This window comes from Trichosurus vulpecula, chromosome 6 (genome assembly GCF_011100635.1).
Source record: "Trichosurus vulpecula isolate mTriVul1 chromosome 6, mTriVul1.pri, whole genome shotgun sequence".
Taxonomy (NCBI): domain Eukaryota; kingdom Metazoa; phylum Chordata; class Mammalia; order Diprotodontia; family Phalangeridae; genus Trichosurus; species Trichosurus vulpecula.
In genome coordinates, this window is record NC_050578.1 from 26,754,688 (window position 1) to 26,782,467 (window position 27,780).

The 27,780-nt window shown below is 38.9% G+C and overlaps 1 protein-coding gene across 1 annotated transcript in view; it reads left to right on the forward strand.

Moving 5' to 3' along the window:
• Positions 1-27,780, forward strand: part of LOC118853460 (teneurin-3) — a 324,419-nt gene that overhangs the window by 85,340 nt on the left and 211,299 nt on the right. The window contains exon 3 of the mRNA XM_036763567.1: positions 19,330-19,568. Within this exon, the coding sequence (XP_036619462.1) occupies positions 19,330-19,568 (239 nt within the window). The remainder of the gene's footprint in view (positions 1-19,329; positions 19,569-27,780) is intronic.

Consider the following 27,780-nt stretch of genomic DNA (forward strand, 5'->3'; position numbering starts at 1 on the left):
TTGATTCTATGGTCTCCTTACCTTTTCTATCCTTTGCTTTTTTAAAAGAATCTCTTCTTCCCCTCATTTCTAACCTGTTGCAAAGCCTGTTGAGTTTCTTATAAAGCTTTCCTCCTACTCTTTGTTCTTCACTCAACAGCTTAACGTCTTATCTGTGCAATTAAGCATATGTGGCAGTCTAATAAATACTGTTTGATTATAATCTCCCTCAGATGCCACTGCTGTGTTCTCGATGATTTCTTTTACATCTCACCTTCTTTCATTCTGTTCATCTCAAAATGCTGCTGCCAGAAATTATCGTGCTCCATTTATTTTCTCTTCTAAATCCCCTTCCTCAGCTTCCTCTTGTCTCTGGCTTTAGGGGGAAAAACACTTAATTGTCTGGATATTTACCAAGCCTATACAATGTGCCAGCCAACAGTTCCCCTATAAGAGTTTGTGTTCCACCGGGGTGGCGTTAAGAGCCAAGACAGCTTTTTCAGCCATTACTTGGTTCTGGGTGTGATCACCATGCCACTTGTAGTTGGCATAGGTTTCCTTGAGGTAGGTGAGTAAATGAAGGGAGAAAGATTTCCAGAGGGAATGCCAAGGTTTGTTTTAAGAACAAGAGACAAGAAAGAGCCTGAAATCGTATATTAGTTACCCACAGAATACTTTAGTAACTGGAGTTTGTTGTAGGCAAGGAAGTGGATGATCCTGCTACAACCTCAGGGATCATCTGTTTCAACCATCTTTACTTTGCAAAGTTGGGAACTGAGGCCCAGAGAAGGAAAGCGAATGGACAAGATTTCAGAGGTAGCAGCAGAGCTGAGACTAGAGCAGGTTTCCTGATTCTTAATCCTCTATTCTTTCCAATACACCGCATTGTTTCTCTGCCATCTTATTCTCCTTGTTTCATCTGTTCTGGCAGATCCCTTTGTAGCCTTCTCCCATTTACCTTACGGCTTCTTCTTCCTCATCATAAGGGTTTGAAATTTTTCTCCTCTTTTGGCAGGTTATGCTACCTTCTTTTTAAGAGTTCTTTGTTTTATGATAACTTGGAATTTTAGAAACAGATGTGATTGCCATTTACAAAGGAAGAGGTTTGATGTTCAGCAAACTAAAGATAAATCAAACAGGACTCAGAAATTTTTAAATGTCCTATTTTTTTTCCATTCTTAATTTAGTAGAAAATGACACGTACATTTCATTATAGAATGTCAGTTGCTGATAACCAATCAAGCTAATATATTAACCCATTTAAGTGAACAGCTCACGAAAGCTGAAAAGTAGGACCAGATTATTCTAAGGCCTTGTCAATTCACCAAAGTAACTAAATTGTGACATAGTCATTCCACTTATTTTAACCATCTTAATCATTGATTCAGATCATTAACTGTTCGATTCAATTGATTGTCCATCTACTCAGCCAAAAACAATCAACAACTAAACATATTCAGTAGTAGCTTATAGATGTAGTATAAATGTATTTAACTTCAAACAGAAATTCAGTTCTCTCTATTAAAACCACCCAGATATGTTATTCTGTTGTGATTATTTCATAAAAAAATTTCAGATTGCTTCTTCCTTCCTCCTGGATTAGTGACAAATAAAGTCAGTAAGTATATTGCCAAAAGTCTTTTTTTCAAAAGTAATCTTAATATACCCTTAATAATTTAAATTGATAGAAATTGATATTTCATTACTCAGGCACATGGTTAATGAAATTGTTACTAGTACTCTTTGATTGAGAATTTGCATCCCCAATGTAAAATGACTAGAAATTAATGAAAAATGTTCACAAGAAATACACAAACAAGCATGCTCTGCTTTGAAAAAAATAAAAGGAAGATGTTTTTGTTCCCTCTAGATCAATTAACTCATAATGCTGACTATACTCACCATGAACATTTTTGCATATCCAGTATAATTACAAACAAAGTGTACACATATGCGTAATTGCTTTTAAAAAGTAGAGCTACTAAGACATGCAAATTTCTTTTTTTCAATATAAAAATGTCATGGTTATTTTAGCAAATGAGTGACATTAGATAAAAATCACTGTTAGCTTTTATTAATTCAGGTTATGCAGTAATAAAATTTATCTCATTTAGAAGCTTTTGATTTAAAATTTTTTCCTTGCAGGGATCATTTCCTGGTGTGAAAGTTGTCCAAAGAAAATAGCACATCATTTCAGGAGTGAAATAGATTTGAAAGTACACCATGCTATCAGCATGACGATGTATTTTTTCCTACCACACTAACTCACTGTGTCACAGCTAGAATCATCATATATTGTTTTCTTTGTTTCCTTGTCAAAAGTATATTATTTACATTTTAATAGGTGTTCATAATGTTTGCTTAACGTCTTTAAATCTTTTCCCTTTAGAAAGCGTATTAACTTAATGAATTTGAAAAAAGACAAAGGGAAGAGCAGTTAAGCAAAACAGACACAAAGATTCATATAGGGAGTGTTAATTATATGACAAGTACAATATGTTGATTTGCATAAGTAATAACTCACTCAACATATAACTTATTAATAAGCACATGACTCTGGGTGTGCAAGATGGGACTTATACACAGTAAGGAGACTGATTTTTGTATGTGGCTTACGGAATCAGTCTTCCTAAATTTATTAAAGCCCATCTGCAAAAATGCCGCCATCTAGTACTTAACGAAAAAGACCTATCCAAGTGTAGAGAGCAGCACTGGTCAACGGGCTGAAAAACGGTAGAATTAAATTTTTTAATGTTTTTAACGAACAGAATAAAACTATTTTTAATTTTTAAAAGCCTTTATTTTAATTAAAATAGATGGGATTTAAAAAATTAATTCCATTTTGAAGCTCATAGTAACTGAACAGTAGTTTAAAATTTTATTTTTTTAGGATTTGCTGTTTCTGAATTTTAAAAGTGTTTTTAATTAACTTTAAAAAAAATTCAACTAAGCTTTTTTCTGCTCTTGCACGAGTCCCACCAGCTGATTTGTAAATGGGCCAGTTTCTGCCTGTGTGCATTTTTTAACTCTTCTGAATCTAATTCAAACATCAGATGGGTGTATATAATGCGATTATTAATCTAGATTGACTGGAAGCAGAAACATGGATCTAAAGACGACTAACGCATTTCAAACACTGAGAGAGACTTATCCCAAAGTCTTACCATTCCATGATAAGGAGTGTTCTGGCCTGTCAGAGGGTTTAGAAAACTGATAGATCTTGTAAAATAAAGATGCTCCAAATAAAAAAATTAGTAGCATCCATGCTTCAGTTTCTTCCTGTGTAAAATGAGAAGATTGAACAAGGTTATCTCCAAGGTCTTTTATGTCTCTAACTATGTGATCATCTAAATCCATATGGGGAAAATCTACACATGAGGGCAGTCAGAAGAAATGACTCTAGGTATACAAGAAGGGACTATTTCTACACATTAAGGAGACTGATTTTTGTACATGGCTTATGGAATCAGTCTTCTTAGATTTCAGTCCCACCTATACTATATATTTGTTAACTTAGATGTCTCCCTCATTTTCCCCCAGGCATTTTCTGTTTAAACAGAGACTGGGGAAGAAATAGACAAGTATTTGAAACACGATCTACAGTAGTTCTTGGCAGCCTTATGAAATCGTAGCGTCCTAGTGGTGGGAATGCAGAGTTGGTCTGCAGTGGTTGTACTGCCTGGCCTCTACCCCATATAGGAATCTGGTTACAAAGTTGTATACAACTAATAATAATGACGGCATTTACGTAGGACTTTAAGGTTTGCAAAGAAGTTTAGAAATATTAGCCCATTTATCATTAAAACAGCTTTTCTCCCCACTTTACAGATGAGGAAAATGAGGCAGACAGGAGGAGAGTGGCTTACCCATTATTACACAGACACTGAGAATCATAGACTATCTGTGACCCTAATGAAATATTTTTTAAAGCATATTAGTATCTCTTGTTTGGATATCACCTTCACTTAAAAATATCTGTGCTCCCTACCCAGAAAGCCATCCCTCATAACAAAGAATAAAAAAGAAAAGGGGAGGGGAGAGTAAGAAGTAATTCAACATAACTAACCACCATATTCACTGAAGCTGACAGTAAATTCAGTGTTCCACGCCCATCAGTCCTCACCTCTGTAAAGAGGAAAAGGAGATAGGGTCCTTTAGTCATTTTTCAATCATGTCTGACTTTTTGTGACCCTTTTGGGGGTTTTCTTGGTAAAGATACTGGATTGCTTTACCATTTCCTTTTCTAGCTCATTTTACAAATGAGGAAACTGAGGTAAACAGGGTTACATGACTTGCTTAAGGTTGCACAGTGGTTGAGGCTAGTGAATCTTCCTGATTCCAGATCCAGTGCTCTATTCACCATGCCAGCTAGCTGTCCCTGTAAAAAGGGAAAGGAGGTACATTTTCTCATCTCTTCAAGGCCAGACTTGGTCATTATCATTAACAGCATTCAGATTTGTTGTTTTGGTGGTGGCTGTTGTTTCCATGTACGGTGGTGTAGTAGTCACTGTATGTTTGCTTTCCCAGTTTTATTTACTTAATTTGTTTAAGTCTTCCTGTGTGGCTCGATGGTTTAGTGGATAGAGCACTGGGCTCAGAGTCAGGAGGACCTGAGTTCCAATGTGACCTCAGACACTTACTAGCTGTGTGACTCCGGGCAAGTCACTTAACTTTGTTTGCCTCAGTTTCCTCATCTGAAAAATGGAGATAATAATAGAAACTCCCTTCTAGGGTTGTGAAGATCAAATGTGATACTATTTATAAAGCAGTGCCTGGCAGGTAGCAGGGTCTCAATAAATAGGATTTTTTTCCTCCTTTTTTGTATTGAACAAAATTCTCACCTCCTAAGCTCTGTGTGTGTGTGTATGTGTGTGTGTGTGTGTATTAAGGCCCACCATCCATGACTTTGCCGACGTTAGAAGCCTCATCAGTTGCTCAGTCCAGTGACTCTAATTCTCATTTATGGTACTTGGGGTACCCCCACCCCTCTTTCATAAAGAACAGCAGCTCACTCAGAGTAACACAGTAAACAGTGATGAAATTTAGTAGTCTGGGTTTCCCAACACTCTTCATTGACTTTTCCCCAGTCAAGTACCCTTCTCCAGACTTTTCTACATCCAACCGTGAAGCCAACTGTGAAGCTGATTTATGTTCTTGAAAAATTTCTGTAGGGAGAAAAATAACACTTCTCCTTGAACAGCAGTAGTTATATTCCAGTGTGTGATGTTTGCTACAATTATGATCCTTTGCCTCTGCATCCTCTGAATAGATAAGCTTATTGTATTTTTACAATGATCTTGGATATCTGGGATTGCTATTGTTAAAGACCTAAATAGGGTAAAGATACGAGAGTGTGGGTGTGAGTATCATTGTGTATGTGTGTGTTTGGGGGCAGCAGGGTTGCCTGGTAAATGTAGCATCTTTACAAAGATTGCCAGTTTTATCGGCAGCCCTTTGAATGAGTGGGGGGTGGGGAGGGTTATTCTGGAAAGCAGTCTGGAGTAATAGGAAGAGATTCCCACTGCTAAGCATACACCCTTAGGAGGTCTGTGATAAAGGAAAGGCCCCATCAACACCAAAAATTTTTTTTTTGTAGTAGCATAAAGCTGGAAGCAAAGTAGAGGGGGAGGTCCCCCAATAAATTGTGGTGCTATGTGATACTGCCATACCATAAGAAATGATGAATATGAAGACTATAGAAGGACATAAGGAGACATATGAGTCGATACAAAGTGCTATAAACAGAACAAAGAAAATGATGCATATAATGACTACAATAATGAAAATGGAAAAAATGGAAAATTGAAAGTGAATACTGTATAACCATAATGACCTGAAGAAGCTTGCCCTGAAAAGAGATAACACAAATGTCACTTCCCCTCTTGACAGAGATTGTAGATGTAGAATTCTGTACGTGATATTTGACTAAATCTATGTACTGGTTAGTTTTGCTTGAACTACTTTTATTTTTTATTCTTTGTTAAAAGGGAAGGCTCTCTGGATGGGGGAATGGTCTAAGAGATGGGTCTCTGGAAAGAGAGAGGAGGAATATATTGGGATGTGAAGGTGTGAAAACAAGAAAAATTAAGGAAAAAGAAATGAGTGGAGTAAAGAAGAGAAAGGACAATTTTTTATTTTAACCTATTATTTATTGTCTTAAAAATGACAGTGGAGTATTTGGATTTACAGGAATCAATATGTCATTCTTTTGACCGGACTTATGTTTTCATCTGTATTTGGAACTTGGGATCTTGCAGAGTGGCTCAGAAACCTGAGAAGGGAAGTGATTTGTTTATGGGTTACATAGCCAGGAAGTGACAGAAACAGAATTTGAACCCAAAGTCCTTCTGTCTCCAAGGTCAGCCCTCCATCCACTAGGTCTTGCTGCCTCTTAAGGTACGCTTGGTAAGTTGGAAAAGATGTTCAGGGTAGAGCGAAACCCTGTTTATGGAAGGAAAAGTATTCAAAGTAGTTCAGTATTCTTTTTGGTTTGCAAGCAGAGAGAATATATCCAAACAAAAATAGCTAGGAAAATGACCTGAATGAGAAAAGTTAAGGGTAAAGAAATGGTAGTTAAATAGTAGTCGATTGTAAGCACTTTGGGAGAGAATTTGCTGCTTGAATTATGGTTCCCAACCCCAAGAACAGTAGTAACAGGGAACAACAATAACAAAAATTTATTTTGGGAGAGAAGCAACCAGGGTTGGGGGGAGAAGAATCTTCATGACCCCTCACTGAATGTAAAATTGGAAGAACTGCTTTTCTTATTCTGGAGTACATTGCTAATTCTCATTATGGATATTCACAGAGATCTGGTTCCGTGATCCATCATACCCATAGAGTCGGAAGGAAACCCAGGGCCCACTTTGGAGATCCAATGAAAAAAAATGTAGAATCGCAGTATGACCTAAGTAGCCAAGAGGTCAGAAAATAGTGAAGAGGAAATTAAAGAGAAAGGGGGAAAAGTTTGTGACTGGAAGCAGTGGAATTGAGATGGCAGACCTGAAAACAAAACAAAAGGACAGACTAAGATTAAAAAAACAAATAACAGGAAAATAAGCTTTTTGCTTTTTGACTTTGAGGTTAGACTGTGGGATGTACAAAGTCCTCCACCCCGCCCCCAACTTGAATATTAGCAATGATTGTTCATTCGGTACCTGATACACACATCGGGAAGTAGGCTTTAGAAAGGTAGTTTTTAGGTGGGGTTCAAATGTGTGATTATACAACCTAGAAGGGAAGACCCGAAGATGTAGAGGAAGGGGAGTAAAACTGTGTTTTATGTCTAACTAGGCCTCCTTGGAAACAGCCATTAGGTTCTTCTGAGTCCTGTGATTCTGTGATAGTCTCACTGAACTGATTGCACATAGAAGACAGTCTAATAAGTGGCTGCATAATGCTTTCTGCAGGTTTATGCAGCTGCTAGTGTGGGTGGGCTTCTCTCTGAAAATTTAGAGCAGCCTCTGCAGTCTTAGAGCTGGGGAGTCTTGCCGAGCTTCTGAGGGCCAACATCAACTGAGGTCTCGACCTTCCAAATACATAGGCATTTAAACCCAGTACCTACAGTAAGTGCATTAGGTATCTGTGAATATCTGTGATGAGAAGGCAAGAACACCAGGAAAACCCAGCCTTGAAAAAGAACAGGTAATTCATTCTGTGAGACTGTTTTCTTCAATGTTATCTTAAATGACTGTCATAAAGTATCTCTTTTCATTGAAATCAGCATCCAAAATGCCACCTGATTAGGAACAGTGATTTTCCCCAAAATGTTATTTATTCCGTTCTGAACACATTGATGAATATATATTTAACATATTAATACACTGAATTAAAATTTGTGATTGAAGATTCTATAAAAGATGTTAAACAGAACAGATTCTCAATATTATTCAAGCTATCTCCATAATGGTTAATATTTGCTTTGGGGCAAAATCATTTATTTCAAGGATGTATTGAGAAACATGTGCTGTTTCCACCCTGACAGTATTCATCAAAACATGTTTTCCTGTTCATCAGACAATACAAGTTGCAGAATGACTGATAGCATGCAACCTGTAATTTGACTGTGTGTCTGAATGTTTTTTTTTAAATTCCCCTCATGTGTTACCTGCACCATTAGAATGTAAACCTCTTGAAGGCAAGGATTGCTTGCTTCCTTGTAATTGTATTCTCAGTGCTTTGGACAGTGCTTGACACATAGTATACACTTAATAAATTCTCTCTTTCATTCTTTTCTTCCCTTTCCTTTTCTTTCTTTTCCCTCCTTTCTTTTTTCCATCCTTCTTTCCTTCCTTTCCTCTTCTTTCTTTCCTTCATCCTTTTTTTCCATCCATCTTAAACGACACGTGCACAAACCTTCCTTCGTTCTGACCCTGTCATCATTCCACCACGATGAGCCCTGTTGAGGTCAAAGAAAAATTTTGTGAAGACCCGGAGGCCCTCATCATCAATGTGCCAAATGAGGACAAGTTTATAATTCTGGGTGATTTTAACATCAGAGTAGGCACAGACTAACAGACATGGCAGGAAGTCCTTGGGAGGAATGGAATCGGAAACAGCAAGAGAAACAGTCACTGTGGTCATGTGTGCTTCCTGACCTTCTCATCACCAACGCCGTCTTTTTTCAGTTACATAAATGCAATAAAGAGAAAAGGCCAAAGTCTCGTATTGTGTATCCAGGGCTGTCTCCAGTCATCCTGATCCAGGTAGCTCCAGAGGAGAAAGCAAGGCTGGTGACTTTGCATAACCCTCCCTCACTTAAATTCAATTCACTTGCATGTCATGGCATCACCTCTCTGATGTCATGATCCTCTTTGAGAACAAAGGACTGCCCATAGCAGTTAGTTCTAATCATAATTTATCCAAGAGGAATTTTTATCTACAAGTGTGAGATTTGTTATTAGATCACAGAGAATCACTTTGGAAGAGTCATTTGGCATCAGAAAATTTTATGAGAACTCTAATAAGTCCTTTAAAAGTCAGTAGAGAAGTAGCCTGGATTAACAGAGTGGTGCACTTGGAGTCAAGAGAAACTAGGCTCACATCCCTCACATCCCTCTTATTACTTGTGTAACCATTGGAAAGTCACTTAACCCTTCTCAGCCTCAGTTTCTTCATTTGTAAAGTGAGGGGTTAGAACCGGATGGCCTCTGAGGTTTTCTTCATCTCTAAGTCTGTGATTTTATAATCCATATTCTGCTGGGATGAAAAGGAATTCAAGCATCAAAATGTCTCCAAACTTAAAAATCTTAGAATCTAAGTATGTTATAAATTCAACCAAAAACATCCATTCCCACTTATCAGTAAATCCACTTTGAAATCAGAGAATCTAAGTAAGCCCAGCTGATGTTTTCCTTGGGAAATTATGATGATGTTGCCTAGGTGCAACCGGAAGTCTGGACATCAGGATTCCCTTGTGTGTGTTTCATGTGGTAACATTTATTTAATGTAGATTACATGTTCAGCAAACATTGGGGAAAAAGAGAAAAAAAATAAAAACAGCCTCCAATATATTAATTCTCAAGTTGGAGGGTGGGGGGAGGTGGGAGGAAAGGAGTAAATGCTTCTCGAGTGAGGCTGGATCAGTTAGAAAAGCATTTACTTTTTATCCCAACAAGTTCTGTCAGACAATGGAAACGGCAATCATCTTTCCAGGCCTAGTACAGTAGCTATTACTATTGTTAAATTTCAACAATACTGTGGAGACAATAGCCAAATATTAGCTCATCTCTTTAAAATTGTGTTGCCTCCTAAGGATGTCCTTGGCTCTGAATAAAGCTTAGAAGAAAGCTAAGATGGTTAAGCATAAAAAATACACAATTATGAAATTAAGTGAGGTTAAAAGTTTATTTACCAGTTAGGAGCATGGTTCTTTTTTGAATATTTTTCTCCTTTCTTTTGAGGAAAATCTTCAGTAAGATTTGAAAAAGATTACCATATATTTTCCAGGAAACAAGAGAGTTTCCATTTTGGTCACCCTAACCTGCTTTCTAGAGAGGCATTGTTGCATAATGAATAGAATCAGGAATGAATGAATGCATGAATGAAGGAATGAAATATTTACTAAGTATTTACTGTGTGCCAAGCACTGCATTAGGTACTAGTGAAACAGATAGAAATATAAGACCATCCCTACTGTCACGGAGCTCTCATTCTAGTTGGGAGAAACAACACATATAGCATTCAAGTCCCACCTGTCACACGGTGGCAGTTGAATCCTGGCAAGTCGCTTACTATTTCAGAACCTCAGACAACTCTAAAGCTGTGATTTTCAGAAAAGCTGCCCCTAAGCTTTCGGAGAAGAAGCTCCTCACCCAGAGTTCCCTATACTAGTAAGAATACCCATTGATCCAAAGCAAGCTACAAACATCCCCAGATGTTCAAGGAAGACTTCAGTGACCCATAACGTCATTGTTGGGGATACTTTTTGTATTCCTGTTGTCTACGATTCTCTCCACCCTCCCTTGCCTTCATAGACAGTCTTTATGAATTGCAGCAAGTGGCCAAACACATGTATAATGGCTGGCCAGTCCTCTGGTGCTGTCTGTCTCATCTTTGTACAGAGACTTTATGGAAGCCTCTCATTTGGTAGGACCTTTTAAGCTCCGGTTCCTCCAGATTAGCCTTCAAAAGCACAGGATGACTTTATGGAGGTATGGGTAAATTTATACGATGAGCTATATAGCCCTCTGTTTATAGTAATTGGTCGTAATATCTCACATTTTATAGCCTTTTAGATTTGCAAAGTACTTTCTTCACAACAGCCCCGTGAACTATCAGATTATCAGTGTGTTAAAATTTTCCAGAACATATGTTTAATTATAGTTGTATAAAATGACTGGTTTGGAAGAGAGTTGATAAATGGTTTTCCAATATTGCACATACAGACTTTTCTCTGCCTGGCTTATCTGTACAAATTTATCAAAAAATAAAATAAAAAGCATGTGACATGTGTGAGGGTGGAATTATAGAGAATCCACTTGGTCTCTCAGTGACTGTGATGAGCATTCAGGCCTAGTCTTATGCTTGAATATGTCTAAGGGATACCTCCCCATGGAACAGGAGTATGCCTACTAGTATTTTATTGTTGGGATACTGGAAACCGAAGGTTTGTAATTTAGGAAGGATGATCTCTTCCAGAGCAGCTGCTGTTCCCCATGGTGTATAAAAAAGTCTGTGAGATCATCTTGTCCCATTTTACTCTCTCTTGCTTGTCAAGACTCCTTAGCCTTTTTCCAGAGTGCAGCTTAATGGGTGAAGGGAAGGAGAACAGTTGATGATGATTTGCAACAGACGCCCATGAGAGAGGCAGGCATGTGCTTGCCGTCCAAGAGGGTAGCTCATGGGTAATGCTCCTGAACTCTGAGGTCCAGTGTGAGTAGAGGAGGCTTTTAATATACTAGGCAGCATGATCCCAGAATGTGGCCTTTAGAAAAGGGAAATTCCTAGGCAGTACCAGTTTTGGGATTTGCCTTTGGGTTCAAGAATTTGAGAATTCCAAATTCAAGAATTTCCAAGTTTTGGAGTTGAATTAGATTTTTCATAGAAAGGAGATTTACTGAAACAGCAGGCTCCTAGAGAAAGAAAAGGTTAGTCCATGTGGGTCCTGCACAGAATCCTACCTGGAGAGCAAAGTTACTTGGACAATGCATGTCAGATGAGAAGAGGATTATTTATTCAGTGATTCCCCAGAGTACATTTTAGAAGAAATCTAAACCAAGCAATCTCTCCAATGACAACCCCATTGAGATTTCCCTGGAGCACATCCAGATTGGTGCAGTTAGCCAAAGAAAGAAAATGACCGCAGCAGCGGACCGGTCCATATCAGTCCAGAGTCTTTTGGGAGACCATAGCCATATGTTATATTTGGAGTTTTTTTAATCTTCATTTTACAGATGGGGAAATTGAGGCACAAATTATTTAAATGACACAGGACACACAGCTAGGAAACGTCAAAGCCAGCAATTGAACGCCGCTGTCTTGACCCTGAATCTTATGTGCTTTCTACTATAGCGTCCTGACTCTTACTGTTTTCAAGTAACTCTGAGTATTACACTTGAGAGTAATTGTTATTATAACGATTTGTTTTATATACTTGATGCTGAGGTGTTTGAGATGTGACATCAGTTGATATACGAGCGTATAAACAAGGCGTAAGTATAGACTCAAATTTACTTTAAGAAAATCTGGTTGCATTATTGTTGAAAGGAGTAAATAGTGAGTTTTCTGGGAGATGGCTTTAAGAGAATAAAGACTCTTCTATGTAGAGCTGGAAGGGAATTCAGAGCCACATAATCCCGCCACCTAATTTTACAGATGAGGGAACTAAGGCCCATTGAAAGGTCAAGCGACTTCAACTCAAAGTCTCATAGGAAACCAGTGTCAGAGGGGAGATTTTACCTCAGATCTTCATGCATGTAAGAAAGAACTTAGCAGCCATCACTTTTTTTTTCACTCTACCATAGATAATAGGATTAAAAAGAGGGATGTAAAGGTTTAACTAGTGTAATTAATCCTTGGGGGGATGGGAGAGAAACTTCTTGAATAACGAAAATGAGATAATATGAAGACCAGGTGGGGGAGGGGATTTATGTGTATAAATTTAGCAGGCATTTTTCATATATTTGAAAGCAAAACAAACCTATGAGGTTGGTAGGTTGAGCATTCTACCCATTGGAGAGCCAAAGAGACGGAGATTCAGCTAAATTAAACGAGTTATCCAAAGTCACTCCACTATGAAGTTGCAGAGCTGGGATTCTGAGGATGTGCCTCCCAGTCCTGGGTGCTAACTCCAGAACCCTTGTGTTTCCAGAGGAGATGAGGTGGTAGGATTCCGAGTGTGAAGCTACCAGAATTAGAATTTAGGTTGTAGCCCTTCCTGAAGGAGTAGGGGGAATAAAAAGCACTCTCAGACATACAGTGAACGAAAAGAATCCACGGGACCCAGTGACAGCCTGGAAGCACGGGGACAAAGAGGAGTAATTGAAAATTATACCAAGTCTGTCAGTTGGAGAGAATTACTACGGTGACCAAGGAGGGAGGGAATGGGGACAGGAAGAAAGATGAGGGGGATTCAGTCTTTGTCCTCCTCATTTTGAATGTGTGACATGACCTCGGGAAGGAAATCTCAGAAAGTCAGTTAGAAATATGAGCTAGAATAGAGGGTGAAAATTGTGGATCAGAAGGGAGGTTTAGAAGCAGATCAGCCAAGCCGTGAGTCCGTTTCATTTGTTGTCCTTTTGAAATAGCAACTATTAATTGTGCCTAATACAAAGTAATCCTGCTCGTTTTTGTTTTTGTTGCCGCATAGCATTACAAGTTAATGATGCCGCGCGGTTCCAAAGCTGTCGTCTGGCGGCGGCGGCTGTTGTTCTCCAGAATCCCCCTCAGAGATTCCAGTGCCACAGAGCAACTGTTAGTGTTCACTGACCTTCTGCACCAGCTGGCTTTGGGGCTTTGAAATTGATTTTCCTCATCTCAGTCTCTGATAGTCTCTCTTCAAGTGTGCCTCTCTAGTTCATCACCAGAGTGGAAACGGTGGCACAAATAGCTGAGGAACTGTAGGCAGGCATCACACCGGGCATCATTAGAAACATCAGAACAGAAATCAGCCCGTTCCGGTGTGCTCGGTGTTAAAAGAGGCTGCTACTTTTATTGTCGAATACAATGGGGAATTTTTCTCAGAGGGTTGATTTTTTTTTAAAATTCCCAAATATGGTCTAAAAAGTAAAGGAAATGTCTGCCAGCATTCAGACAAGCACCATCTGAATCCCAGGTCATAGCAATACATTTTGGACTGTATATGTATATGTATAGATAGATAAACAGACACACTGACAGACCAACTGGTAGATAGACCATATATAGATATATGTTCATAGATTCATACATAGATATACAGATACATATGTAGATAGATATGTGTATACACACATGCATATATATTTATATAATATATTTGCATATATACAGACATATGCATATATATGTACATATATGTTTATATAATATTTATTTGCAGAATTCTTGCATGCTACATACATATTTCCAAAGCTCTAAAACCTGGTATGTACCATAAAATGGAAGGTAGAGGACCATGGCGGGGGGCGGGGGGGAAGTGCCAGAGAATTAGTAGGAAAAATAATTTTCCTGTGTAGAAAACTGTTCTATACCTCACACATGCAGGGAGAAGATATATTTTAATCACGGTCCTCATTTTTCATTCTTCTATTTCTTGCGTATTTCAGGGGGAGGGACATTTTTGTCCAGGGGAAGTGGGCATCCATCCATTTGAACCCAAGACTAACAATCTTCTACCTAAATGAAAATGAATGTATGTTTATATATTTATATACATATTGATATATTTATACACTTTGAGGCTCGCACACGGAGTAATCCATACAATAGTGTTTTAGATGTATGAGCCAGCAGATGAATTTAACCTATAAAAATCTTGTAATTTTTACCAACTTGCAAAATCATAACCAGCCCTTTCCACACATACTACAGGCAGTGTAAAAGGTTGCATTTTCAATTGCTTATCACTTTTCTCTCCTCTATATCCAGATTTATTTAAAATCCAGCCTAGTTTTATTTGGTTTTTATAGACTTTGACCTAATAAGTTATTAATTTGGACATAGAAGAAAAAAAATCTTGTGCATCTGATTCACAAAATCTGTGACTGAAAGTTGTTATAAATTCTGTTTTTTCCGTGAAGGCATGGAGTAATAGATAAACTTTCCAAATTTATATTTAAAATAAATTAGAAACAAAGTCATGGAACCCTGTTTAAAAAATAGTAAACTATCATGCCTAGCTTTTCAAGAAAATCTCCAAGGTGCCATGCTTGAAACATTTTCCTGGCATTATTACCATAGCAGAAATGTTGTTCTTGTGGATCGGTAGCAAATAGTTGTACTGATTTCCATATTTTGGAAACCAAGTCAGTGCTTCATTCTACCTAGTATTCCCAACTATACGTAGTAAGGCAGTAAACCAACATTTGCTTCTGCCACTACACTGGTTATGTGACTTGTATAATTTGGAATGTGTTTTGTATTTTTTTTCCCCCTAACAGATTTGCCTTCCTGATTATGCTTTGTTTAGACTAGAAATAAAATGAATTTTTAATCCCTGGGGACATAAAACTGGTTTTGGCCATGTCTGACACTACTGGGTTGAACAGAGGAAAGCCTATCTGTGATTAAGATGTTACCTCAGATAACTGACACAATAGGAGATGTGCATGCAGATAATTGAGTTGACTTCCAGGAGCCTGTGTTTCTGAAGATGTTAAATGTCAGGTGTAACTATAAAGGAGTGATATTAGTTTCCAGTCTTAACAGACAGCAGATTTTTGTTCATCTAAGCACTAGGAGGCACCTGGATGGCCCAGTGAATAGAGCCGTGGGTCTGGAGTCAGGAACACCTGAATTCAGATTTGACCTCAGACACTTACTTAGGTGTGTGACCCTGGGCAAGTCACTTAACCTCTGTTTGCCTAAACCCACTGGAGAAGGAAATGAAAAACCACAATCTTTGCCAAGAAAATCCCACGAGACAGTGTGGTCCACAGGCTGACAAAGAGTCAGACACAACTGAACAGCAACAAACAATTATTAGAAGTTAGGGCCATCTGACGATTGAGCTGAAAGTGAGGTAGTGAGTTCAGTGAGGCTGGAAGTATTTAAGCAGAGACTGGGTGACCATTTATTCAGGATTTTGTAAGGAAGATTCACGTATCAGGTAGGAAGGTAGACTAAATGGCATTCCCAGTCTATGGTTGTGTGAACTGTAAATGATCATCTTTGAAAGCTTTTTATGAAGAATTCCAACAACACTCCAAGCAGGGATAGGTTTCACCCTTCCAGGGTTAGAACCATCCCATCTCAGAGTTGGAAAGGACTTAAGAGGTTATCTAGTACAAACAGAATCCGCTCTGTAATATCACTGAAAAGTTGACATCCAGTACTACTTTTAAAAATATTATTTTCAATTCAAGGAACAAAACAAGCATTTTACGATTAAAAAAAAAAGACGATTACACTTTAAACTGCAAGTCTACCATGTATAACTTGCTATTCCCTCCAAATAAAGTTATTGTGTATATTTCTTTTTTTTCCTTTTTTTCTTCCTTCCCTCCCACCCTAGAGATGCCTACCATTAGACACAAATAGGTGTATGTGTGTGTATATATACATATATACACATATGTATACACATACATATATATGTAAAATTCTTTTATACATACTTCTATTTATCAGTTCTTTCGGTGGATGCATAGTATTTTTCTTCATGTATCCTTTATTTTTAATTTGTGTATTTAGTCACTCAGAGTTGTTCTTAAAACAATATTGCTGATACTGTATACAGTGTTCTCCTGGTTCTGTTCACTTCACTCTTCATCATTTTGTGCACGTCTTTTGATGCCCTTCTAAGATCATTGAGCTTGTCATTTCTTATAGCACAATAGTATTCTATCGCAACCATACACTACAATTTGTTCAGCCATTCCGCAATTGATGGGTACTACCCTTAAAGATCTTCAGTGATAAACAACTCTCTACCTTCCACACTATACACTTCCATCTTGAGACAGCTCTAATCATTAATTTTTCCCCCTCATAAGGAACTGAAATATGCCTCCCTGTAACTTCATCCCGTTGTTTGTACTTATGATCTGTCTGGCCAAATGAAAACAACTTTAATGCCTCCTCCATATGAGAACCCCACAAGCCAATAAGAATAGCTGTTTTTTGTAAGCCTTCTCTTCTCTCCTTTTGAATACGCATCCTCTCCTCTGTTACCTGATCCTTATGTGGCATAATCCCAAGTCCCACTACTATCAGGATCACCCTCTTCTGGCTGCATTCCAGCTTCTCAGTGGCCTTCTTAAAATGTGATGGCCAGAACTGAGATTAATACTCCTTTCAAAGCAGTGTGACTATCACCTCGTCTATTCTGGACACTATGCTTCAGTTAATGCAACTTAAAATCTCACTAGCTCTTTGGCTACTACATACACATTTTGGGGGGACAGATTAAGCTTTCAGTCCACTAAATTACTCAGATATTTTTTCCCATAGGAACTATTGTCTAGCCATGTCCCACCCATCCTGTAATTATGCAGCTGATTTTTTTATGTCCTTAATAGCACTTTATGTTTATCCTTCTTTTATTTTCTTCACATTTTCAGACTAGTGAGAATTTTTTGGTTGCCAGCCACGTTATCCATTGTATTAACTGTCCTTTCCAGCTCTGTGCCATCTGTAGATTTAATAAACATTTTATCTGTGCCTTCATCCAACTTACTGATGATGAAAATATTGATATACCAGCCAAGTATAGAACCGTGTAGCACACGACTTCCTCTAAGGTCACACTGATAGATTAAGTACCACTCTGGTAGTTTAGTAGGTTCTGAATCAGCCCAATATGTGCTGTAATTTAGTTCACATCTCTACAGCTCATCTTAAGGGCAGGGAGATACTTTGTTCAGTGTCTTGTGTAGGTAATCTGTTTTCAGGACTCTTTCTTTTTTCAGGACTCTTATTTTCAAGGATATTTTATTTCATTTGTTTGCATTCTCTTTCCACTATTAAAGATAGTGTCCCCTGTATTAGATAGTCTTTATGTGCTGCTCTGGCAAAAGGATCACCCTTTGGGGAAAAGCCACTGTAGAGTTAGGTAGGCTGATTACCAGGCATATACTGGGAACCTTGCTAGTTTCATAGGACCTAGCATCACTTCTGCCTTCAAGAACCCAACATGACCTCCAAGCCACAATGAAATATTAAAGGAGGAATAGTAACTAGAGAGAAAGAGAGGAGAAGAAGAAGAAAAAGAGAGAGGAGGAGGGAATAAAGAGGAGAGACAAATAAGTCAACAAGCATTTATTAAGAGCTTACTATATGCCAGGCACTGTGCTGAGGACCAGGGATACAAAGTAAGGCAGAAATCTTCTAACAGGGGAGACAACCTCAAACTAGGTAAATACTATACAAACACACACATACATACACATACATATATACATATTAGATACACAGTGTACACATCTGTATATAAATATATACACATATACATATGTATATATTCAATATTGTTCAATACATACACATATAGACATATACAAATTACATGTACATATTAGATATACATGTACATATATGCATATATACATATACATGTGCATAATACAGACTATATAGATGCATTGTGTACATGTATTTACATACATTTGCAATATACATGTATGCATGCATACATATTAGATACCCCACGTGTGTATAGACATATATACACGTATACATGTGTATATACATATATACACATATGCATGTGTATGTACATACTAGACAGACAGACAGGCAGACATACACACTGCAAATGGTGGGCAATCTCAGGGAAGGCAAGGAGTGAAAGGTGGGATGAGGAAAGACCTCCTGCAAAAGCTGAGATTTGAGTTGTCTTTTACAGAAGCCAGAGAAATCATAAGAAGGGAAAATGAGAAGGGAAAGCATTCCTTGCCTGACCGATGACAGTCAACAAAAAAGCACAGAGTTCCAAGGTGGAGTGCCATGTATGAGGAGCAGTGAGAAGGCCTGGTCCCTGGATCTGTAGAAATCTAAATTATGTAAATAAGGGTATAATATTAGAAACTGGAAAGGTGGAAAGTGGGTTGGCCAATTGGGAAGGACTTTAAGTGCCACAGAGAGGACTTCACATTTGATCCTGGAGGTAGTAAGTCACCAGAATTTATTAAATAGGGGAGAATGATGTAGTCATATTTGCACTTCAGGAAGATCACTACGGAGAATGGAGTTGAGTGGGGAGAGACGTGAAATGGACAGATCACCTAGCAGGTTGTTGCGACTAATTCTCTAGGCATGAGGTGGTGAGGGCCTGAACCAGGGTGGTAACTGAGTGTAGAGAAGGGGATGTAACCAAGAGATGGTCCTTGTTTAGTCTTTAAGAATCCTTATTAGTTTTCATAATCTTTTTAGATAACTACGAACTATATAGAATGCGCAAAAAAGAGGAGAGTTATATGAATATAGATGTATCCCCTGAGATATTTATCCATATACTAGATATACCCACATCTATAGATAGACATCTTCCCACTTTTTGTTTTTATAGGTATATCTACAGATATAACTCTATCTACAGATGGATGCATCTATGTAAACACAGCTATATATAGATATCTCGTAGATATAGATATATCATATACAGATAGATGTCATATGTATACCTATAGATAAAGATACAGATATCTCAGCCACTTGTGTCTCACATTTTCATAGACTTGTATCTTACAACGATATTCTTCATTTCCGCAGGCATTTCCTATTCAAAACAGGAACAGGGACGACGCCGCTGTTCAGTACTGCCACACCAGGATACACAATGGCATCTGGCTCTGTTTATTCCCCCCCGACTCGGCCACTACCTAGAAACACCCTGTCAAGGAGTGCTTTTAAATTCAAGAAGTCTTCAAAATACTGTAGTTGGAAATGCACCGCCCTCTGCGCTGTAGGGGTCTCTGTACTCCTGGCAATACTACTATCATATTTTATAGGTAAGTCCACATTTTCACGATTAAAACTTGGTCCCAATTAGTACTGATCATAAATCTCTTGAAATAGTCACCGTTTTTCAAATTCATTCATTGTATTATCATTGAGCTGGAACGAGTGGCCATATTTTACATAGTTGTAAGTTCAAATAGTGTAAATGTTAATATATGAAACCACTTGGTCAGGCGGGGTGGGGGGGGTCATCATTCACACTAATCGGGGCCTGGCTATATTGTGACTATAAATCAGGAGACCCATATTGCTATTTTAATGATTTGATGTATATATTTACTTTGCCCAGCAGCATAGCAAGAGATTATATTTCAAAGGGAGGTGTTAGTGTTGGGCTGGTAAGTATACTGTATAAACCACAAAATATTTTCATTAAATTTCAGGAATTTTATTTTGTTACTCATTTTTTGTAAGGAAGTTCTTTCTTTCCCAATAAAGTATAGTCTTAACCACTAAGTTTAAAAGATTTCTGCTTTTTGGCATATTCCTAATGAAAACATGAGTATCCCTGCTGCATTTCACGCACACAAAATATTTCTTACCCTTGCTGGAATAAACATCAGACAAGAATCTCCATGGCTGCTAGTCAGTAGAGAACACGGCCTACTTGTGGTATCACACATCTTTCAGCTAAGTCAGCAATCTAAAGGGAAAGCTCATCACTCAGGGCCATCACCCGGGCACTCAGGAACACTCCCTGGAGGGCTCCAGGCCCATAAAACAATGAATGGATTATAGACTCATTCGCATATGGGGAATTTTTCAGCTTTGCAGATGGAGTATTGATCTTATTTTTCATTTAATAAGTAATCCAAGTAATGCAGACTACTAGTAGAAGGTTGCCCATAGCCGTATGACTTAACCATTTCACAACACGCCGGAACATACAACCAATTAGAAGTTATTTCTGAAATATAAGAAATTAGAAGAGTAGTTTGTGTCCTGCCCCTAAGAGATAGAAAGGGCTCACTGCTTTGAAATGCTAATAGTGTTCACAAAGACATAGAGGAGACCGACATAGACTGACATATGAAGAAAATGTTGACCCATGAAGGAAAAAAACAGGTAGTGATGCAGATTCAAGTGTTTTTTTTTAATTTATGGAATAAAACAAGCATTTCCATAATATTGTATAATAAAAAAAGATGATTGCACATGAAGCTGCAAATTTTCTATGAACAACTTGCTATTCCTTTTAAATACACAACAAAGTTGTCATGTAAATTTCCTTTTCTTCCTTCCTTTTTTTCCTCCCCCAACCTCAGAGATGGCTACTATTAGACACAAATAGGTATTTATACATACACATATGTGTCAGTTTATTCTATACATACTTCTATTTATCAGTTCTTTCTCTGGATGCAGGTAACATCTTTCTTCATATGCCCTTTATAGTTAATTTGGGTATGTATAATAATCAAAGTAACTTATTCGCTCAAAGGCACTTTTAAAACAATTACTGTATACAGTGTTCTCTTCATTTTGCGCATTTCATTCTTTATTGTTTCATGGAAGTCTTTCCATGTTTTTCCTAAGATTGTTGAGCTCATCATTTCTTATAGCACAATAGTAATATTCCATCACAATCATACACCATAACTTGTTCAGCCATTCCCCAAATGATGGGCAAAAGAACCTATATGTTCTGAAACATATAGCTCCCTTTGTGGTGGCAAAGAACTGGAAATTGCACAGATTCAAGTTTCCAAAGCAGTCTGTGATGTTCCAGAACCTGCTCAGCCTGATACCGCTATGTGGCTGTAAATGGAATAATCTGATCATTCTTTGATGAGCTGCATTGTTCCGGTGCCTAAATTATTCCCTGGTTTTAAGTTACATGCTTTCAGGAACTGCATTAACTCTCTTGGGTCAGAAAGGCTAGTCCTTAAACAACAGCATATTCTTTAGTAATGACTGGTGGGCTAGAAAAGGAGGAATCGAGTCGAGACAGAGGCAGGGTTATTAAGGCAATCGTGCTATATTGTAACTGTGCCATTTACAAGCAATACTTGCTTGCATAAATGTTGAGATAGTTCCCCAAATAATTGGCAGTAAATGGCATGTGAGAAATTAGAGCATAAAATTTTAGACTTTTAAAGGTCTCTAACATTTTAAAGATGTTAACGAATCTAATCCAAAGCCTTCCTTTTATATAAGAAGGAGTTCTTGGTCCAAAACGACCAAGGTCACACAGCAGGTAAATGTCATTGACTAGACCTCTGATCTGGGGCCCTTCCCATTACATCACACTGCCAAATCCATTGCCTCATCCATTGTCTCAAAAGATTTGTATACTTTGAGTCATATGGCTGTGTGAACTTCCAATGAAATCCTCCTCCTGTGACTCATTCTAACTGAAAATTTTTCCCTTCCTCATTTGCTCCTTTCTTCATGCTGTCTAAATGGCCACTTTAGTTCTGAAGTTAGTGCCAGAGGGATCACATGGGGGTGACCCTAGGCTCTCAAAGGCTTTGCCACTGAAGTGCAACATCTAATTGGATCTACCAAAGTGGGGATTGCTTCTAGTATCGATTTGGCAATGGATTGTGTGTTGGTTGCCAGAAGTCCAGCATTGCTAAATTTGTAAAGCCGCTTCACCACAAAAATTGGCCACTGATGCAAATTTTTTGAGCCACAGAAACTCATGACATTTTCTGCTAAAATACAGAGGTGCTCTGGTCTCTTGATGGAAGGAGTGCTCACCCCTATGCAATCACAGCTTTTTTTAAGTGTAAACATAAGTGTGTGCAAATGTAATGATAAATATCATGTATTATACTTCCCTATTAGAATTGTTTTGTGCGTATATATCACCATAAATTTTATGACCTATATGTTATTCCCCAAAGCATCTAAACATAACAGAATTAAATAACTGACCTACAAAGTGAAAAAAAATCATACTTTCTTCTTTCACAAATACAACAGTTCATTACTATTTCCACTGTTTCTATCGCTACCGCCTCAGAGTTATGCCCTTGCATTTCTTTGTTACACAGATAAATAGCACAAACAGAAGAAACAAAGCCAGTGTTTCAACTTATCTATAGCATACATGGTCTTTAAGAAATTTTGATTCCTTTCACATATTTTATTTCCCAGTTGCTTCATCATTAATAGCATTTTTATGATCCTTTCTACAATGTATTTTACACACATTTTATTTGATCCTCACAATACCTGTGAGAAAGAAGGAGGAGGCTTATTATTACCCTTTTTCAAGGAACAGGGAAACTGGAGGTCAGCAAAGGCTGTGACTTGTGCAGGCTTGTGTAGCTGGTCAGTGGCAGAGGCCAGGTTAGAAGCCAGGAATTCTGATACCTAGTCCAGTGCTCATGTTGTTACCCCTGACAGCTGATCCTAATTATCAAAGGGGTGCTTAGCAATTTTATTAGCTCATTTATTCTAGAGGAAAGAACATATAAACGTAGAGTTGTTTCCTTTTCAATTAGCAATGTGATCCCTTTTGTATAAGGATGTTGTCTTTATGTCTGATGACAGAAAAGTGTTCCTCTATTGAACATGGTCATCTTCAGCAAAGCCCTTGGCTTCTGGGGTGGGGGGACATCTGTGAAGCAGACAGGGAGGAAGAGGGTGCCTGCCTAGCCAGCCAGATCAGTCCTGTGGCTCAATAGGGTAACATGTCACAACCAGATTGCCCTCACCTCCAGATACTTGAAGGAAAAAAACTATGGCCATCGTGAAGAGAGGGACTCTATCTGTGGATTTTTCCCTCTTTACTTCTTCCTTCCTTCATCCTTTCTGAGAGTCCTCTTCATTTCTGAAGTTAGTGCCAGGGGACGAATAAGGCAGCCCAGAATAATGAGCTACTCCACCACAAGCTTCTCTCCCACCATTTTCTTCTTCCCTTTCCAATAGGGAAGGGAGCTGGAGTGAGCTGATGGCTAGAGCATTAATATATCACTCCCATCAAGTGGTGCTCCCCCAGGGCATTAGAAGCAGCTCCTTTCTCCTTTGGATTTAGCTGTGGAGGAGGGGCGGGACTGGAACATCATAGCTGATAAGTAATAAATAAAGCAACATAATGGGTGTGCCATTATTTTGTAGCTTCTGATTTTATGCGTTCAAATTCAGTTCAGCAATCATTTATTAAATGAATATAAAAGGAAATAAACCAGGAGGCAGCACTGTGTGAAATAGGGCGCTGAATTTGGAGTCAGAAGACCTGAATTTTTCAGGATGAATGGAAGAGGGATGAAACTGGAGGTAGGCAGACCACTCAGTACGTGTTATGTTGTAGTAGTTCAGGTGAGAGAGATAATAAATGAACTACAAAGGTGAAAACAGGAGTGGCAAGGGCTGATGGGAGGAAGATTGTGGAAATGGAATTGACAGAACCTGGGAGTTGATTAAATTTTGGTGTGAAAGCGTGGGAAGAGTCAAACATGACAGCAAGATTTTAAGTCTAGTAGCTGGGAGAATTGTGATGCCGTCAACACTCTGGAAAATTAGGAGGAAGGGCATATTTTTTGTAAAAGCTGATGTTTGGGGGAATGTGAATTAATAATAATAGTAATAACAATGATAATAATTAATAATGATAACTAACATTTCTATAATGCTTTAGATTTTACAAAGCAGCTTACAAATATTATCTCACTTGATTCCAGATAATAATCCTGGGAGATAGGTGCTACTGTATTATTATCCCCATTTTACGAATGAAGAATCTATAAGCAGAGGTTAAGTGACTTGCCCAGGATCACAAAGCTTGTCTGAGTCTGGATGTGAACTTAGGTCTTCTTGAATCCATGTCCAATGCTCTGATACCTAACTGGCTCATTTATGTTCTATGGATATTTGAATAAAGATGTAGGTGGAGACCCCATAAGAAGTTCAGATACGTGGAACTAGGATGAGAAGAGAGATTAGGGCTAAAAATAAAGATTGGTAGTTATCCAAATGGAGGTGATCATGGAAGCTACTCAAGAGAGTGAAGGGAATTATTAGCAAGGGAATCTAAAGAGGAAAGAGGGCCAAAGACAGACCCTTGATATCACCCACACTTAGGAGGCAGGATGAAGGAGGACTGGTCAAAGAGGTAGGAAGTGAACCAAAAGAGAATAGCATCACAGAAGCCAAGAGAGGAGAGAATATCAAAAAGGAAATAATCAAAAGTAAAAAAAAAATTAAACTACAGAAGTCAAAGAACATGAAAACTAAAAGCAGGTCATTGGTTTTGACATTTAAGGAGGCATTGGTGATTGTAGAGAGAACCAGCCATTTCAAGTGGGGCAACAGGATAGCAAGCCAGATTGCAAGAAACTAAGCATAGAGCAAGTGGAGGCAGCAGGTATAGACGCTGCTTCCTAAAAGTTTGGCAATAAAGCAGTGTAGAAGAAAGAGTTGTTATTCCATTTTTTTCAGTTCAGTTTGCCTTTTTGTGACCCCATTTGGGGTTTTCTTGGCAAAGATACTGGAGTAGTTTGCTATTTCCTTCTCCAGATCATTTTACAGATGAGGAAACTGAGGCAAACAGGGTTAAGTGATTTGCCCAGGGTCATACAGCTAGTAAGTGTCTGAGAGCAGATTTGAACTCACCAAGATGAGTCTTCCTGACTTCAGGCCTGGTGCTCTATCCACTGTGCCACCTAGCTGTCCAGAAGAAAGAGTACAGGATCAGAGGACCTCATTTCTCATCCCAAATTTGCTACTTGTGTGATGTTGGGCACCCCAGGATTTATTTTTCCCAATCTGTAAAACTGGATTGCTTTCGAAATCTCTTTCCTCAGTCTAAATCCTAGTATCATAAAGTGAAGGAGAATTGGGGCAGTAGCTTGAGGTGCTAGTAGGATTGAGGACAAATTAATACGGCAAGCCATTATGTCCCATTAACTTTTTAAAGCTAGTAGGATGTTGTCATCTAAGAAAATGCTTCTTTAGTACATTAAGGGGCACCTTGAAACTCAGCATGCCTTTCAACAACGAGCACGTTGCTCATTCCTAACCCTCCACATTAAGTATAGTATAAAGTGCCGGTGGTACAGGAAGAACCAGAGACATTTTAGACCCATCATAAAATTCGCATCCCAGTCGCTTTGAGCCCCGATGTACCCAGTCCTCAAATTATTTTCACTCACTAAAACTCCAGAAGGAAAAATGTTGGCCAAAGGCACCAACATCTGTGGGCTTGGTACAGAGGGGAAGGTTCTCACTCTGTATGGCTGATCACGCTGTCACTGCTCTACATGGTGATGCTCTGATGACTTTGGGTAGTAAGTGAAAGTGACCCACAGTTATTGTGATGGGGAAGAATCAGAAACTGCTACCCCAACACAGGAATTTAGAATGATAGCATTACAGAATGTTAGCTCTGGAAGGAAACTTTGAGATAATCTAGTCCCACCCTCTTCCTGCCGCATGCCTTTTTTTGTACAGACAAGGAAACTGAGTCTTAGCTTTAATGAGAAGTAGAAGCCCTTCAATCTAACTGTTAGCACGTAAGAGTCAGTGTTATTGGGAGCACCCTAAGGGGAGGAATCTTTGGGTTTGGTTTTGTTTTTTATCCTCCGTGGCTAGCCCAGTGCGTCACAGGGCAGACATTTAATCATTGCTTGCTACTGAATTGAGTTGTTTAGATACTAATTAAAATGAGATCAAAATTAACAAAATCATAGTGGAAGCAATACGAACCTTAATTTTACCCCAGGTTTATGCCCCTCTAACAGCTATCCTGACAAACTGAAAAACAATGGTAGGCCCTTACAAGCAGTAAGAGATAATTTCATTTTTCCCCCTTGAAATCACAAAATAAGGCCTGGAGAAAGGGAGAGGGGAGACAGAGAGAGAAGGAGAGAGAGAAAGAACCAAAGAAACAGAGACAGAGAATAGGAGGGAGGAAGCGGGGGAGGAGAGAGAGAGAGAGAGAACCAGAGACAGAGAATGGGACGGAGGTGGGAGGGGGGTGGAGAGAGAGAGAGAAAACCAGAGACAGAGAATGGGACAGAGGAAGGGGGGGGGAGAGAGAGACAGAGAGAGGAGAGACAGAGAGAGAGAGGGAGAGAGAGAGAGAGAGAGAGAGAGAGAGAGAGAGAGAATGAGACAAAACCAGAGAGAGCGAACCAGAGACAGATAACCAGAGAAAGAGATGGAGAAAGAACCAAAGAAACAGACAGAGACAGAGAACCAGAGGGAGAGGGGAGAGGGCGGGGAGAGGGAGAAGGGGAAAGGGGGAGAGGGGGGGAGAGAGAGAGAGAGAGAGAGAGAGAGAGAGAGAGAGATAGATAGAGAGAGGGAGAGAGAGAGAGAGAGAGAGAGAGAGAGAGAGAGAGAGAGAGAGAGAGAGAGAACCAGAGACAGAGAATGGGACGGAGGAAGGAGGGGGGAGAGAGAACCAGAGACAGAGAATGGGACGGAGGTGGGGGGGGGGAGAGAGACAGAGAGAGGAGAGACAGAAAGAGAGGAAGGAGGGAAGAAAGAGAGAAAGGGAGGGAGGGAGAGAGAGAAGAGAGAGAGAGAGGAGAGAGAGAGAGAGAGAGAGAGAATGAGACAAAAAACCAGAGAGAGCGAACCAGAGACATAACCAGAGGAAAGAGATGGAGAACAGAACCAAAAGAACAGACAGAGACAGAGACACGCAGAGGGAGAGGGGAGAGGGCAGGAGAGAGGGAGAGGGGGAGAGAGGGAGAGGGGGGGAGAGAGGAGAGGAGAGAGAGAGAGAGAGGGGAGATGAGAGAGAGAGAGAGAGAGAGAGAGAGAGAGAGAGAGAGAGAGAGAGAGAACTTTTTAGAAAATATTGTGGCATTGTGTTTTTTTTTTTACATTCTTGCCTTAGTGGTTAGTTCTGAATAACAGCTTGCATTTCTATGGCACTGAAAGGTTTACCGAGAGCTTTCATTTCAACAATCATTTAAGGGAAGTATTCTAAAGCCTTATAGAATGGCGCAGCAGGGTTAGTTAACTCATTTGCTAATAATGATTTGTAACCATGTGGGATTATTGTTCTAATAGATACTTGGCCTAACGTTACCAACCTCCATACTACAAACAGTTTTAATATTCTGATTAATCTTTAAGAACAAAAGATATAAATTCCGGCATCTCGTTTTCCTTGGACAGCTGAAACAAACTAGTTCCTGAAATAGATATCGCTGTGCAGCTGCTAAAAAGGCTGTTTAACAACAGAAGCATTTCTTAGATCTGGCAAAAACATATCCTGTCCAATCCGTGCTCATTGCAGCT